Genomic DNA, 18543 nt, shown 5'->3' on the forward strand with positions numbered 1-18543 from the left:
TTTGTTGATTATATTAGTGTTTGAATATTATGGTGAATTAGTGATTGTGCTTTGTGAAGTGGTGAACTGCTATTCTGAAAACTTAAGTTCTATTTTGACTTGATTAAAGCTCTTTTATTTGTATCTGTAATATGAATACTGCAACCTAAAATTGGCACTTTAACCCGAAATTGCAACTCAAGCCATAATTGTAATCGAAATTACAACCCGAATCGAGACCATTAAATGAAACTTACCCAAATTGAACTGAATCAAAATAGCTTTTGAACCGTTTGGGTTGAATTTTTGAATCCGAATGGGTTTCAATTCGAATCGAAAACCGAGAGACCAACCCCTAATTGCACTGATTATAAAAAAAGAAAAAGTAGTTTTTTTAAAAAAATTCCAATTGCTACTTTTTTGGTACTATATTTTTGAATGCAGGGGTAATTTAATAATTTATTGTATTTATATAGTTTTTACATTTTACTGGTTTAATTATCATTTTACATAATTATAATAATTCCATAGGCAAATAGTCTTTTTACCATATATACTTTAACATATTTTAATTTTCTTAACAATAAGGTGGTTAGTTGATTTAAAAAATAAAAATTAAATAGTACAGAGATATTGTTAGAAATTTTTAGTGGCAGCGTGAAGTTGTAACAAAGTTGAGGCAGTGCATAAATAATTGCAATTTAATTAAAGTTAATGCACCAACCTAATGCTCATTATATTGTAAATTCATATTTACCAAATGAAAATTTTCAAAAGGATCTTACCACTAATTGAATGGAATAATATCCTTCTTTGCTGACCTTATGCTTTATTGGGCATCTAATTCTTTGCACATTTAGGTAGTAAATTCAACTTCTCTATAGCATACCAAACTTAGAACTACCAGCCCAAGAATTTAATCTAATTTTCTTTCATCTAACCCAACTATAAAGTCTAGTCAAGCAAACTTTTTGTTGTGATAGTAAAATACTCTTTTTTCTCAAAATTTGAGTCCCTACAATAATAAATTCATTCTTTTTTCTATATACGTTTCGGTGGTAGGTAAATTTCACTTTATTAGTGTGTAAATTTTTCAGCTACATTATAATTTTACAAATAATTTTTGAGTTACATTATAATTTTACAAATTTGACTTTCGAAATTTTGGTAGACCATGAATTACAGCACCAAAAGACTTTTCAAATGAGATTTTACTATTTATTTGAAGAGCCTCATCAATCAAAAGAGTTCTAAGGACCAATTAGTAATGCTGTAACTTTTAAAATAATTATTGTTAGTTGTGTGCCATAAAAATAATTAGTTTTGAAGAGATTCAATTTAATATTTGGTATTTATTTTTAAAAGTACTATAACTTTTAAAAGCAGTCATATATGTTTGGTAAATCTTAGTGTTAGACTACTGTAAAAATGTAAATGACTGAATTGAGTATAATGTTAAATAAAATTTATTTACACTTTTCTAAACAATTATATAAAATATTTTTTATAGTGTGTGTAAAATATTGATAACTAAAATAAATATTTTATATTATTATTTTTTATTTTGTTATCTCAATATAATTTTTAATAATAATAATTCCTTTAAAGTTAATGATTTTATTTCTTATTAATAAACATAATTTCATAATTTTGATTTTTTTAATATACATGAGGATATATGGAATTTTATTAAATATAAAAGCGATTCTCAAAATCAGATTTTGAAAAACTACTATTTCTATGCTTTTCAAAATCTATTGTGGAATGGGCGATTTTGCTAAAACTGAATTTTAAAAAAATTTACTAAACAACAAAATTAGTTTTTAACTTTTCATAAATCACTTCTAAGTCTCCCAACAACAGTTCGAAATAGACCCTAAATGATCCTTTAAATAAGATCGTAATTCTCTCTCTTCGATATTGAAGAGAGAAAAGCATTATCTCATTTAAAGAATCTTATTTTGGAGGGTCTTTTGAAGCTTTAAACTTAGTATTATATTATTTTTTATCTCATTATTCTTAAAGAGAGAGAAATATAATAATTGCTATTATGTAGGTATAAGAAAAAGTTTGACTAAAATAATATAAATTTATTTTTATTTAAAGAGTTTTTGAGAGATGATTTATTTTTCTTACTCTTATATTTACCATACTTTTGTCTCAAACTTTTTAATCAATTATGCTAACTTTCAAAGCAACCTTTAAAACCAAACCTAACATCCAGGCCTAAATTACAATGCTTCAGGATTCTTGCCCTCAATTAAGGATAGATGAGGAAGAAAGTGATTGCATAGCGTGTCAAGATTGAGTCACTCTCCCAGGACAAAGCTACATTAAAACAAAGCTACATTATCTATTGTCATGAAATTCCGGCAAGTGTCAATTGTAATCAATACGGATATGGATTTCAATCGAGAAATATTCCAGTGATGGGATTGCTAGCATTTTCCTCTTAGTACTGGGACACTCGATGTTACAGGTAACAAAATTCTACTGTTCAGTTATAAAACTCATATATAGCTTGGAATTATACTTCATTCAGCGTGTGCCGTCGTTGAAAAGAAAAGCTTATAGTAACAGACAGTGAATTGAAATAATGCCGAGTCCTTCGGTTTTATGCCCAAGTGGCAGAGGCCTACTAGAGTAATATTTAGAGTCCTTTCATTTTCTTAAATTAATCATGACGTAGTAAGCAACCAATGAGTTGTTCAAATCATTGTTAGATATGGTCTAAACCGACTTTAACATCTATGCCTATAAGGCCACGAATCATCTCCTAATTGTCTTTCTATCTTCACACACGCACAAAAAAGTACAATAATTCATATTAAAGTATTTATTGTTAACTTGAATGTGGCAAAGAATTTCAGATTGAAAGCTCACTCTATGTATATACACATACTAATATTGTATGAATTACATTATATTGAAAAAGCCAAATCGATAATATATTTTCAACGAAGGTCAGCTCGGTATCAATCATCATATTGATCACCCATCAGCCCATCACCCCAGAGATAAAATGGGTTCATGTCTATTCTGGAACTAGACGAGCTTTTATTTGGGATACAAAGATAAACATGTTGTTTAAAATACACGGTAGCTGTGACAGCTGCACAGGAACCGCAAAAAAACCGGAACAAATCCACGAATAAACTGACCAAACTTACCGAAAGTAAAAGAACATGCATGTGTGTGTCTCTGTGTGTGTGTACAAAACTCTACCGTACAAGTACATTCATGTAAGAAATACCAGTGCAGAAGTCAATCACTCATAGTCATAGAATGATATTCGATTATCCGGAGACTGCTTATTCAACATGACAAATTATTATAAACATTTATGTTGAAGTGTCCGATTTTAGCTATTAATTTTTTTTAAAAAATTGTAAATATACTAGTTTTATAAATTAATATCTTATTTTACATCATTTTCATAATTTTTCTAAATTAAATTATCGTTATAAATTACTTAGAAATCACTCCACTAATTTTTTTTTTAAATTTTAAGAAAGGGGTTTTGTTATAATTATTTGTTTATTTAAAATTGAGAAGGGAATTAATTCATATAGAAGCTAATATATTATTATAATTAAATAATGGGAGGGGGTAAGGTTTGACAAGACTACTCGGTGGCAGGAGGCTGTAGAAAGTCCCACGCTACGGCCACCCACCCACCCCAAAGACCACAGCCACAGGGGCGGGGCCACGCCAAGCCAACTTCTCTGACTCTTTTTCTTTACTGTTAAATGAAGTGCCGTTGCCTGAACAAATCAATGCTTTCATGTCACGACAAAATACACAGGTAAAAATAAATCCAGTAGTCATTAGGTTTTTTTTTTTTTATTTATTTATTTATTTATATAAAAACTAAATAAAATAAGATCGATTTATAATTGTACGATCATCTTGTGACATATGCCCTTTTTGCACTTGCTATCAATCAGAAATCAGAATTTCCCTGATCCGCTTACTGTGCATATCATGAAGATACAAAGATGATCAAACAAAAGAGATTTTACGTGTCACTTATTAGGGTTAAAATTAACATGAAGAAGAAGAAGAAGAAGAAGAAGAAGAAGAGAAATTTAAATTCTCTTTTTTTCTTTTTGACTTTTGAAGCGTTAAAGTGACAAATGCACCCAAAAAAAAAAGTGAGAAATCAAAGTATTCTAAATGAAATAATTATGTGATTCTACAAAAAGCCACAACAAAAAAGAAGAAAACTGATCTACGAAAAAGGCACAATATCATATTTAAAAATTAACAAACAAACAATACAAGATATATAAAACGATTTATGATTCTATTGGATATGGGTCGAGAGTGAAATTTGAGAAATGGGTTTCTGTTGGTGAGTGAGTGGTGGGTCTCTCTAATCTCTATACGTTATTATAATGATAACAAAATAGAATAATACTATATTTAATTATTATGAGATATAATAAGATATATACAATACAATGGAAGCAAGGGTTGGCTACTGGTCCTTTTCATATTGAGGTGGTGGTTACCCAAAAATAAAATATAAAGAGCAGCAATCAAAAGAATTATTATTATTATTTTTTTCTTCCATTCAATTCATTGATGCTTAGCATGGCACTTCATTTGCGGCCCTTATTTCTCTTTCTAATGGTTGTCATCACAAAGAAATGTTGTTTTCAGAGGCCACAGAGTCGTAATTTCAAAATCCGAAAGAAAAATAAACAGAACCCAAATTCTTTTAAACTTCTGAAAACAAAATCTTGAGATTCAATATATATGTGTGTGTGCGTGTGTGTGTCTAATATATATACATACACACACACACACAACTGAAAGTGTAAAATGTGTTGTTAATCATCAGAGACGCACGTGTGCATAATATGCAGATAAGCCGGGACCAGTTGCACAGTCTTGCTACTGGTGAATGAAGACTGGAGAGAAGAAGATGTAACGTTAAGTGTAGCCCTTGTTGCAAACAAATTACTCCGCCTGCTGTCTCCGCACTCCGAGTTGGAGCTAGAAACAAATCTTACGCTAACAGTAGAAACAAAACAAGAAATGGGCAAAACTATCAACTACTAAATAATTGTCAAATCAACAGTTTAATATTAATGGTCAATTTGATCTCTCGATCTCTAGCACTATGTAGTGATCTCTAGTGGAGGAATTTTCCTTTCACAAAGATTAAATATGTAAACCCTCTTATTGGAGTGCTTACCAAGTCAAAACAACAAATTTTTTATTTTTATTTAAAACGAAAAACAAAATCATATATACTAGGAGCAAATTAAGTGCAAAGATTAGAATCTTCCAATTTCAATGTTAATTAAAGAGCTCGCTAGCTGGCTAGACAGATGATGATTTGAAGATTGCTTAATGATATTACCAGAATTAATTCTATCTAATTCTTGTTCCAATTATAAGAGAATCGCTCTCAGACATATATATGTTGCTGATTGCTGATAGCAGCATACCATCCCATTAGAAATTAACAGAAAATAAAAAAGAAGAAGAAGAAAGGGGGAAAAAAAAGGATAGATGATCACTATACTGTTGTAGTTGTGGCAGCACCAGTTGCATTTCCACTAGCCTCACCGGCGCCGGCACCGGAACTAGTGCCACTAGATTGACCACTATTAATTCCAGAGGCGGCGGTAACAACAGGCCGTTTCCGTTTTTTCTTCTCATAGGGTATCCCTCTAGCTTTAGCCTGGCTTTCCCTGACTTCCCTCAAATAAATTCTAACAGCTCTAGCCCCAAAGGGATTTGACTCGGGCCGCCCACCGTTCTCTTCATAAGCAGCCCTCAGCCGTCCGATCAAAGCATCAAGACTCCCCCAAGCTTGCTTTAAGGGGCAAGCACAAGGAGCTGGGGGATTTGGGTGACCAAAATAAGGGCAGCCTGAGATGTGAACCTTAGTTTTGCCAAATTGGTCAAGGTATTTCAAGAACTCAATGACGTGTGCGCCACTGCAGCGCGCTAACGTTAATGGGGGCTTGTGGTTTTTAAGATACTGCAAGAAAGTGTTCCAGTCTCTGCGTTTTTGTGACTCGTACCGACTCGGTGGAGCTGCTGCTGCTGGTGGTGATGTCGATGATTCTGGTGCTTGTTGTAGTTGTTGTTGTAAAGCTGCAGCTGCAGCTGCTGTTGATGATGATGATGAACCCTCGCCAGTATTTGGCTCTGAATCCATGACGCAAACTGAATGAGTATTGAATGATCACCAATTTTCAACTTTACTTTTTGCTCCTCCTTTTTGAGGAATTAGGTAGCTAGGTTTGATCTGGGGATAATGGAACGTTATTGAAGGGAAATGTTTGAATGTTCAGCATAATCTCTTCTCTTGATTTTGTTTCACGGAAAAGAGTGGAGTTTTGAGTTTCTTTATTTGTGAGAATCAGAGGGGTTTTGGTTTTGGGGGAGAATTTTTTTTTTTTTGAGAGAGAGCTTTTTTTTTTTTTTTTAATTTTTTGGATACGGAGAAAGTTAAAGAAACTAATGAGAGAGAAAGAGAGAATAGAGAAGGCTCTTGTTGATGGGACGTAAAAGGAAATGTATAAGATGAATGAATGACTGAGACTCTTTTGAATAAACCAAAAAAAAATACAGATACAAATACAAATACAAATTATACTCCTTTGAGATGGAGAAAAAAACTTCTCTAGAGAGAGAGAGAGAGAGAGAGAGCGGGGGGTTTTTGACGAGTGTTCATTTTCATAATTTAGACGGGGTAATAATAACATTGCAATCTCGGATTTTTTATGAAATTATTAATAATTGCACAGTTTGCATTATTTTATGATGGTCACCGCATCGTCCTCAAATTCGGTAAAAAAATTGGGTAACGAAATTAATAATTTGACAATTACATCCTTTAAAATATTAATTGTTGAGTATAATACAAATTCAATATTATGCTCGTTGAGAACTTAATGTTGAGCGAGACTTTACTCATGGTATCAAAGTTGAAGCTTAATTAATTTAAAAATTTAAAGTGTAAAAAAAAATATCATATCCATAAGAATGCTCAAACCCCCAACCTCAAAGATAGGGTGGGGAGCTATATGATTAGTTTAACTAAGTAATATTTGGCTTAAGTTATTAATTTTTTTAATAAGTAATATCCTCGATAAAATTGAGAGAAAAAAAAAATTAAAATGCTTCCAATGTATGCACTTACCACCGTTAAATATAATATTGCCGTATCATATATGTGCATTTATGTACTTAATTGGTCGATATTTGATAAGCATATGAGGCAAAAGTCTAATGATAAAGGGCGTGGATAAAGAAATTTTGTTGAGCACTAAATCAATAGTTGTTAAAGAAAAAAAATAAATTCCCACTGTTGATTTAATGCTCAGTATTGAATTCAATTCAACGGACATACCTAAAGTGCATAGTACATTTTCAATTGTTAATTTTACTACAAATTTACATGGAACTATATTTCTTTAGAAATATTTTAGTTTCGATCGATCTAATATTCAATTAATGGATTAATCATATTGCTAAATAGATTTGGAAGTTATTAGATTTATCTTTCGATTGATCATCAATTATAGTATTATTCAACCAAAAATTATGATAAAACGACTATATGTACAAAGAGTAATGATGCTTTCACCAAGTCTAGCCCCGATCAGTGTGTGTGTGTAGTCTTTTTATATCGAAGGCATCCTCACTTTGTTAAAATAATGGTGCATACTAAAATATATATATAAAAAAATAGATTTCAATACATTTAAGACAAATTTTTTTGTCTATTAATGTATTAAAATTGTGTTCTTTTTATTTGTTGGCGGCACTTTTACTTTATTCAAATATATATATATATATATATATAATAGTTTTTTGGTTCGGTATCTTAAAGTGTGGGAAAAGTTCAGAAAAACTTTAAAACCGTGGGGTTTAAGAGTTTTAAAATTTAAAGTATTTAAACAGCACAATTTATGTATTTTTTAAAATTTTTCATATTTAAAAATTCTAGGTTAGAACATTGTTCTATAGATAATGTTGTTCAGATCTCATTTGTGAGGCGGTAACTTTTATATATAAAATATTACAATTATATTTTAATTGTGTTTATTATAAAATATGGGGGACTAAATGTTATTAGACCATTTTGAAAATGTATTGATTTGATTCACATTTCACAATCAAACAATCACATGGTGGCCCCCGAACGACGTGACATGTTTCATATTCACCCCCGGCGGCCCTGCCACTCTCCCTCTCTCCGCTTATTAGCGCATCAATCTCACGCTCTCTCTACTGCGTGTACTCCAAATTCCACATAGAAGTCAATAGTGCACAAATGCGTGATTCGCACGTGGATTGACTACTTGTTGTTAAGAAGGTAAGGACCGGGGCCCCGATGACAAGTAATTAAGTTAGGGTTTTCACTGGGGTAAAATATTCATTAAAGTCGGTCAAGGTCAAGGCCAGCGTCTGCGCAAGTGTGGTTTCACCGCTGGCAGTGACAATTACATGTGTAAACTCCATCACCACTTAACATTTTATCTCCTCTTGCCACCATTTTAAGCTTAACTTTATCGGGTCAAAACTGGTCTTTAATAAGTTTTCGAGCAAGCTAAATGATCTTTCGCCTGGTCCACTGTGTCAAAATTTGTCTAAAACGAATGTCATGGTAACTCATGGAACTAGGGTTTGTCCTTTTCGAATAGGATTTGGACGAATTCAATATCCAAGCGTTTTTAACTTATTTTTCTTCTAGACTTCTAGTGCCCGCAACCTTAAAATCAATGGAACATTTAATAATCCTTTTCAAGTTATTAATGGAGGATCTTTGTTGTTACTAACTTCAGAATCGTTAATTATGTACTTATTGACTACAAATTTTGGAACTGTGACAAGACCCATGCATTTTATATCTGACTCTTCGTCTTACCTAACATTCTCATCACCTAAGTTTGATTTCCAGTTAATTACAAAGTGCAACAATTTGGGATATGACACCTGATTCAAATCGAAGTGATTCAAATCAAAGTACAACAATTAATACGAGATTAGGAATTATAAATGTGATTCTTTAACCTACAAATTACTAATGTTGAATAAAATTATGATGAGTGCTTTCATTCATTTGATAAATTTATAATATAAAGAGTTTTATACTCTACATCATCATCAATTGATCATCGTCATCGTGAAAGGCTAACCAAAGGCAGTGGCGTACAAAATATCCCAAATCGGGGAAGGCTGGCTTGGCTTAATTTTTCTAATTAAAATGGCCGGATGACTCGACAGATTTGACCTTTTTGAAACGACTTGGGTTGCGTTGTGTAAAAGACTGAAATCACAGATCATCATCATTATTGTTTTGAGTGAAATCTCTCTCTAATCAAACACTGTCTCTTGCTCATCCAAATTTAGAAAATTCACAGAGCTCTATTTTTGTGAGGAGATTAATTTTTGCAGTTTCATTCCTGGACGTCGCATCAAACAAAAGCTGCTTTTCCTATCTTCCTATGCATGCCTTGCAAGCTATGTTTACTTACTTTTTCTTTTTTCTACCTTATATAATCGCAACAATCTTAATAGTAAGGGGCTCTCTAAATTTATCAACTCATCCATCTGACCTTATTATTCAGTTTATTCATTTTTATACCGAAACGTCCGATTATAAGTTACAACAATTATAATTTTTTTTATAAAAAAAATTATAATAATAATAGGAGAAAGTCTTGGAGTTAATTTTTCTTTTAGTCCTCCCTAAAATTAATGATTTCGGACCGTCCTTTTATTTTACAACAAAATGATATGAAACATCATTACATTACATCTACATGGTCCGCCAATGAAAAAAAAAATTAATTTTCTATTTTAGAGAAAATAAAGTTTTTATTATTATTATAAATCTTATGCATAACACCACGGGTGTTTTACCACCCATCATACCCAAAAAAAAAAAATCCAAAAAATAACATTAATACTAAAAAAGAGTTAGAGATGTCAGGCCATTTTTTTGGAGGAGAACTAGCATTCTAGCAATGGGAAGTAAAGCATAACTGATAACCCTATGGAGAAAAGGTGAATTTACCTTTGTGTTTTTCTTTATGTACGCATATAAGGGAGAGTGGTCATTTACCCTTGTGCTCTTGTATTATAAGAGATTAAATAATTTTATTTATTTATGTTATATTTATTTATTGGAGTTTCAGTAACGAGTGTGGATTATTCTCACTTTAATATTTACTTACATATTTTAAGAAAAAGAGTAAGAATCCCACTATGTGAGCCTCACCAATTTTAAAAAATGGGGAGTGAGATTTCCTCTCCCATAGGAGAGGTGGGAGTGGGAATCCACTCTTAACTATTTATTTTTTACCTTTCTTTGATTAAATTTAACATAATTATATTTAATAAAAAAATATCATATTTGTTGAAATAATATTATTATGTTTCTTTATAAATTATTATATTATTTTATAAGTTACATTTATAAAAAAATAATATTAAACTTATTTAAATATATAATTAATGTATTTAGTTAAAAATAATAATTTACATTGATTCTAAGTTAAAATTACTTAAAAATAATATTATTATATTCATAAACAATTAATAATATTACTACATACTATCTTTATTTGAAAATATAATATTATTATATTTATTTAAAAATAATAGTATTATATTACTTAATAATAATGCTTAATAATAACAAATATTTTATTCTAAAAAATAGTTTGTTCTTGTATTAGAAGAGATTACATGATTTAGTTATTGTATTAATAATAACAAATAGTTAATTCAAAGTTATAAACATATTAAGTTCTTCATTAACAAACAAAAAGAGTAAAAGCTACCGAGGTTCTTTAAAATTTAAAAAAAAAAAATTATAAACTACATCATTCCTTAAGATATGTAAATGTGAGTAGAAAATATTTTTATTTGTTTCGGGCTTTATATAGATTGTGGCTTACAAAAGTTTGTAAAACAAGTTTTAAGAGATTATTCGTACAAATCATTTAACCTGGCTGAAATAGCAGGAACTGTACAAACCTTTGTTCGGGTTTTTTTTTACTAAATTAAATGTATTATGGAAAAACGGCTTATCTTATACAAAATAATGCATTGTGGTGGTCAATATTCATTAGTTTGTGCATTTAATAGAATCATGTAGGCCATGTTTTCTTTTTGGACCTTAAACTATAATCAATATGCTACGTTGATAGTGATTAAAGTTGGGGACTGATTGTGTAGTATTAATTGAGGTGAAAGGGGTACTGAATGGCCTTTGATGATGGTGTTTCGTATTAGAATTTGCATTATTAAAGCTACATACTCAGGAAAGAGGTGGATGCCACTTCTATATATATATATTTTTTCTTTTAAAAATCCCTATATTAATTTTAATGTCAATAATTAAGGGATCTTATTAACAGTAGTCGTTATACGTTACCTTATGACTATGATTGAATAAATTAATGCTTTTCTATTGCTTTAATTAAACGATGTACCACTCATGGCATCCATTTAATTTTTAGTTTTAATCATCAATTGGTTGTCTGTGCCACACCAACGGAGTTAGTGTGGTCCATCATTTCCAAGCCAATCTGAGTTTAATGATTTAATCTGCTTAATTATTAGTTTTTGATTGGTTAATTCCCCCCCCCCCCCCCCCCCCCCCCCCAAAAAAAAATGATTGTTTTATTGTATGGATCACAGCTGCCTTCATTAAGGAGGAACGAGAAAAGTCCGCTTGCACATGAAAAAGAGAATCAATCTTATGAACGGAAATGACGATTAGATCCCCAATATTCCCAATTTTACTGAGGTGCATATTTCCTCTTTCATTTGCTCCCGGTTATGTCAGTGACGTGGCGTACTGGTGTTGTAATTTAATGTTTAAATTTTATGGTAAAAAGCGATAAATGTAACTTTTTTATCATACTAAAAGCTTTACCCAGCAGCAAAGTTACCTTTATTGAAGTTTATATAAGAATTTTAAAATTATGCAATTCTGTCGTCTCTTCTATTATCACTAAAATCTTATTTGAGTTCATCACTTAATAGGTAAATGTATCATTTAAATAATCTTAACTGTTGTTTAGAACAAATTTTTTGATGTTGAAGTTCATTATGTCTCTCCTTATTAAATATATATCTTTATTTTCTTGTTAATAAAATTATCTTGGACTAATAAAAAGCATTAAATTCCCCCCCCCCCCCACAAAAAAAAAAAAGATAGCCCAACAAAAAAAAGAAAAAAAAATGTAGTTAGTTTCGCCATTGGACATATCATATTAAACTAATAGCATGATAATAGTAAAAAAAAAAAAAAATCTAAAAATGATATGTTGATATAAAAGCATTATGGTTTAATCTATTGATGGCTCATGACTCATCGAAATAAATTTAAGTAAATAAACAAAGACACAAGTCTTCCAACAAAATAATTGAGATGGCGATCAAGGATTCTTCACATGCCATCTTATTAATTATCATTTTCCAAAGCCAACTTGACTAATAACAAGAGCCTTGGATTCTCAAATATGTTCACAAGTTAAGTTGATTTCAATGAATGAATAATTAATTTCATTTGTTTCGGTAGGTCGTTGAATCCCGTGACTCACTGTCGCGAATAAAATCTCTATTAATTTTACTTAATTATCATATTTTATAAATCTAATGATTCGGAAGGAATGAAAATTCCTACATTCTTGCATTATAAAATCATAGAGGCAAATCCATGCTAACCGCATGCTTTAGCCATATACAAAGGTAATTTGTGCTTGTGAACTACATATATATAAAAATAATAATTTTTTATGAGAAGAAATATACAACCATTATAAAGTAATGACATTTTATTTTTGTAAAGCTAGTTTACAACCATTATATAATACAATAGTCATAACTTTTGCCTTAAGTTATTGGAATATACACGTAACTCGAAATTCCCTTGTGACAATTAGTACAATTTTTATGACCCTTACAACTTACAAATGTTATAAGGTAGACTACCTTTTTTTTTTTTTTTTCTTTTTTCACCCTTATTACCTACTTAACATATAAAACCATAATATATAAAAGCAGAAAAAATAGTGAAAATGAATGTACAGTGATCAAACGCATGAAGCAAAGAAAACAAAAATAGAAAAGACACTTTGAGGAAAGGGAATTCACTTTGTTAAATCGAGCAAGTTACGAGTGCAAGTTTTGTCGAAATCACAGCCTATCCTATGGAGACATTGTTTTAACTGATAGAAACTTGTGTCGATCATTAGTGGCACTGCGGGGTAAAAAGTATTTTTAAGATGGTGGGGGCATATATTCAGGTGCAGTACCGGGTAAGTGTGTGTACATATATATATATATATATATATATATATATTGTTGGTGTGTGCTTTGTCAGTGGCTAGTGGGATTCCAAATGTCAGTTGAAAAATAAGTAAGAATTAAAAGTTGATGCACCTGTCCTCATTCACACTGAGAGGTTACGTGTGAATTTGATTAAAGCAGCAGCTCGTGAGTCACTGAATCGTTGTGTCTTCAATTCTGGTTATTGAGTTGACAAAACGTGACACTAAAGAGCAAGAGAATACGAGGACGTTCAACATCATTCAAATGTCACGTGCACTTACAAAGTTACAATAGTTTTCTTCTGACAGTAATGGCTGCTAGTGCATGCATGTACCATGGCTACGGCATTTATAATTAGCTTTGTAAAACTAAATCACGGAGTCTATCACTGAATTAAGCTTTTAGCTGGGTTAATATTAACTTAGCATGTTACAAAGTTAGATTTTATTCCACGGGCAATAAATTGAAGACATATATTTAGGGGAAAAATTATTTACCCTGAATTCCGGCCTCGAAAGCCAAAACGCACCGTTTGATTTGGTTTCATTTGCTTTTCACTTTTTCTTATCGAACCAAACGGTGCGTTTTGACTTTCGGGGTACAAATTTGGAATTAGAGTTCGGGGTAAATAGCAGTACTCTATATTTAGACATTGTCATAGAAGTATCCAATATAATCATGCAATGTTTTAATTTATCAGAATGCATATATGGTATGCTTTGCATAGACCCAAAAAAATCTTATATTAAGGTCTTTTTTATAGGAGTGTCCAACAAAATTATGTAAAGTATTTTAAATGTTCAAATTAATTTATGGTGTCCAACCTAAAAAAAATTGCTAATTAGTATTAATAGGGGTGGACATTCGGTTCGGTTTTTGCCAAACGATCACGCACCTAGCTAGCTCACTCTCACTCTCTCCGTCGTCGGTCTCTAGCTCTCCTCATCGTTTGAGTCTCGCTACTCTCTCCACTGCCGTCACTCATGGCACACCCACCTATCTAGTTGGCGATAGAGTTAGCTAGCTCACAGCAGTGATCGTGATCGTGGTTTAGCCACCTCGTCGCCATTTGCTGTTGTTGCAGCCTTGTTCAGCTGTTGCTGTTCTAAAGACTTGAGTTGTTGACTTTGTTCATTTATATTTTTATTTATTGTTCATAAAATTTTTTCTTTAATTAAATTATTTTGAGTTGTGAATAATATTTTGATTTAGTAGATTGGGATTTAACTTTTGCATTAGACTTTTTTTTTTCAAAATTGTGTTGACCATGCATCGTTTATCTACCATTACTTGATCTGACCTGAGCTATTAGCGCATTTAGAGAAAAAATACACAAATAATATTTTTAATTTTTTGCAGCTACTAGTGGATTAATGGTGTTATACCGCAACAGACAAATCCAAAATACAGAATCGAACAGAACAGAACTGCAATAATTCATTTTGATTTCGGTTTTAATTTTTAGAATCGAATCGTAAACTATCTACCCCTAATTAGCAAACCCACCTCAGTAGTGGTTGCAAAACTTAAATCTTAATATTCTTTGTTGCTGACCTTTAAATTATTATTCAGATCTTCAACTAATGATATATTAATTACACTATTGTATAATTTAAGTGATTAATAAAGAATTTGATGATGTAACAAAATATTAGAAACTTTACCAGAAGTAACAAAGCAAGGGATGTTGTATCCAACAACAATATATAAATATATTGGAATATATGCAATCCCCTACATACATACATTATAAGAGAGTCCTATATGAAGGGTAAATGGTTGTTTTAACCCTATATATATTTTGGTCCAAGAATCTGTTTAATCTTTATATTTTAAAAATTACATTAAAAAATTCCTGATTTTTAGGGTTGGCAATGAGACAAAATTTGTCAATCACAATCCTGTCTTGTATATGTAAATAAGATTAAAAAAAAATCTCATTCTCATCCCTTTATTTTTTTTAAGATAAAAATTTCTACTAGCCTCGTTTCGTTAAATATCCCGTCTCATTCCATTATCCAGAACAATCTCAAATATAAATAAATAAATTTTGACTTTTTTTTTCTTTTAGGGATCATTATAATTCAATATAGTAAAAATCTTGAATAAATACAAAGTAGAATAATCAAATAATATTTTTATTTTAACTATATGCATGTTTGAATATAATTTTATATTAACATTTTTAATTGTCTGTTTGCTTCCATTGCACATTAATATTAAAACTTACGCTTCAAAAACTATAGATTTAGACAGTAACCAATTTTTTTTAAATATCCAATAATTTAATAATATAATAATAAACCAAACCAACAATTAGGGTTGGCAATGGGACGAGATGGGATGGTGATTTGTCAATCTCAGTCCTATCCCATATATGCAAGTTGGATAAAAAAAGCTATATTCTCGTCCCTTTATTTTATTGGGACAAAAATATGTCCCAATTCCATTCCAAATGGGACAGGATCCCAATTCCCTCCCAACAGGAAAAATTATCATCCCTACTATTTTTAAATATATTACACTCATGCCCTTAGTTTTCCTTTTCTTTTATAGTAACGTCTTTATAACAATATTCTTAGAGGTATTAATTAATTTGTCTATAAAAAAGTTAATTAACAAATTAACCTTAAATTTAATTTTTTACTATTTCACTTTTAGGAATAATGTAGTAAATTAGTTTTTTTTTTTTACAAAGAATTAACACAAAATTAAAATTGCAAGGGTGTTAAACATTCCATTAAGTTAGCTAGTATTAATTTACTTTAATAATTATGAGATTGTTTGTAAGGGTGTAACAAATATCAATTCATTCATTATAATAATTATTGGTCATTTTGCTAACAATAATTATGGCTTAATTTGTTAATTAACTTTTTCTATAGATTAATTAATTAATGTCTCCAAAATTATTGCAATGATGTTATTGTACAATAGAAGAAAAATAAGGATAAAAATATTACATATTAAATAATTAAATATTTTAAAATAATTTTAAAATATAAGAACTAAACAAATATCTAACCTCAAATACAGTGGCTTTTGGAGCATTCACTGCTGTCTGGAACACTTGGCTATGTTGGCTATCGGTGGGGGCGAATAATTGAACTTCTTTCAATTCGTTTTCCTTTTCTGAGAATAATTTCTATACCAAAGTTGACTTGACTCTAGAGTTGTAGGCGTGGACACTAAACTGTTGCCCTCATAAAATATCAGAAAATATAATAAATTTCACAAAATTGCTATGACAAAAAGTACAAAACCCATTAAGAAACGTTCAGCAGACAATGCAAAGCCATTGATAATTTTGCAAGTATCTGAAGGTCCATGATGTAGCTGTATGAAATCTGGAAACTAATGCGGACCCATTAATGAATATAGAATTTAATAAGCTGTTGGTTAGGTTTGTGAAAAGCTTCTTTGATCAGCTGCTTAACCAAACCCATAACGGAACTACAAAATCATTTGGTGTCGCCATTAACTAGAAATCAAGGTCATTGTAATTTAATTTGTAACTGGATTCAGGCAAAGACATTGAAATCATTTGGTGTCACAATCAACACCAATGGTCTTTCAGCATGTAATTTTTATAAAAATTCATGAAACAATAACTTAAAAGTTGAAGGTTGCTTAAGTTTTGTGTACTTTCAATACCTATTAAAATATATGTATGTTGGATGCATGTTTCAATCCCACAAGCATTTAGCTAGATGATTATCTATTAGCTCCCTAATGTCAAAATCTCTCTTCATGTAAAGATAAGTTTAAATTTCTTTCAACCACCTTCATGCAATTATCAACCAATAATTAATTATTGAGAAGCAGTTTTTTTTTTTTTTTTTTTTAATTTTCTTGTTAACAAGTGCTTTCTTTAGCACCCAAATCTCAGGTAGCATATAAAGCTGTTAATTCCAAACGGAAGCCACTAACTTGAAGCAACCAACACGAGAACGACATAGACCCATGCGTTATTTATTAAAAGGATTTATCAGATTCCCTTATTGTAACGTAAAAACTCATTTTATAGTTAATACATATATTTCAAGATGAGTGCACATTTATTCTTTATATATTTTAAAAATATCTTTGCAATTAAACTATTGACACCTCTGTCGTTATTATTTTTGCTTAGTTTTATAATATTATCCTCTTATAAGAACATTCTTTTTTAGACATTAATAAAAAAAATTAAATTATCAATTTAACCCCGACAATAAAATAAAAACAAAAAGAATATATATTAACTTTTGTGGAACACTCTACCGAGGAATCAGTATATTAGTTTTTTTTATAAATGTAAAAAAAAAAGTAAATTAATGAGTTAATATATCAATTTTTTTTATTAATGTCCCACAAAAATTGATAATTTAATTTTTTTACAATGTTATTTTTTTGGACATACGTGAGTTTGTACAAAAATTAATATATGTTCTTTTTATTTTATTTTATTTTATTTTTTGGGGTTAATCAATGTCCCAAAAAAAAAAACACTATTGTAAGAGTGTCATCTTGTATAAATATAGGGATTAAACGGGTACTAACCTTAAAATAGAGAAACTAAATAAATTTTTACCCTTGATTGTATACATTCTCTATCATTAGATGTTTAGTATATCTATTTCTCAATTAATAATCTAAGAGTGAACTCATTGTGACAAGAATCTAATGAACAAGAGTGTATATATACTGGAATAATAAAAAAAAAAATTACATTTTTAGGGAATCACATAATGGGATAGAAGCACAAACTTATTTTTAATCAAAATTATGATGTATCAACACACGGACATTTTAGGACGAATGGGAGCAGGACATAGTTGTAATTTAACGGGCATGGTATTATAATTAATAAGTTGCTTAGTCATACTTAAATTATAGCTAAGTAACGTTCTGTAGCTTCAAATTTGTAGAGGGAAGAACTCCCTACTTTTAAAATAAATGGATTTAATTGAATGGAAGATAATAATTTATAAAGAGTGGCGTAACGCAAGATATATAGTGCTTATATCGTACGGTGTTATGCAATTATCTTTATGATACGAATTTATTTATTTCGAAATTTTTAAGTAAAATAAACGAAACCGCATCCAATGCTCTCATAATTCACAGATCTAAATTCAAGACAATAAAGATGTCAACTTCATTGCCCCCACAAAATTTTTCTTTATAATTTGATTCGAATTTTATATGTTTATGATCATAGGTAGCATTTCCCCACCACAAACGATTGTTTTTATTCATTATTCA

The 18543-nt window shown here is 30.3% G+C and overlaps 1 protein-coding gene across 1 annotated transcript; it reads right to left on the reverse strand.

Annotated features, from left to right (window-relative positions):
- Positions 1 to 4677: 4677 nt before the first annotated feature.
- Positions 4678 to 6563, reverse strand: LOC102610331 (protein LIGHT-DEPENDENT SHORT HYPOCOTYLS 6-like). The gene is made up of 2 exons (XM_052432488.1): positions 5511 to 6563; positions 4678 to 4998 (listed from the first exon to the last, which is right to left on the reverse strand). Exons 1-2 carry the CDS (start codon positions 6155 to 6157, stop codon positions 4815 to 4817), a joined length of 831 nt encoding a protein of 276 aa, XP_052288448.1. The 5' UTR covers positions 6158 to 6563; the 3' UTR covers positions 4678 to 4814.
- Between the last annotated feature and the right edge of the window lie 11980 nt (positions 6564 to 18543).

This window comes from Citrus sinensis, chromosome 8 (genome assembly GCF_022201045.2).
Source record: "Citrus sinensis cultivar Valencia sweet orange chromosome 8, DVS_A1.0, whole genome shotgun sequence".
Taxonomy (NCBI): Eukaryota; Viridiplantae; Streptophyta; class Magnoliopsida; order Sapindales; family Rutaceae; genus Citrus; species Citrus sinensis.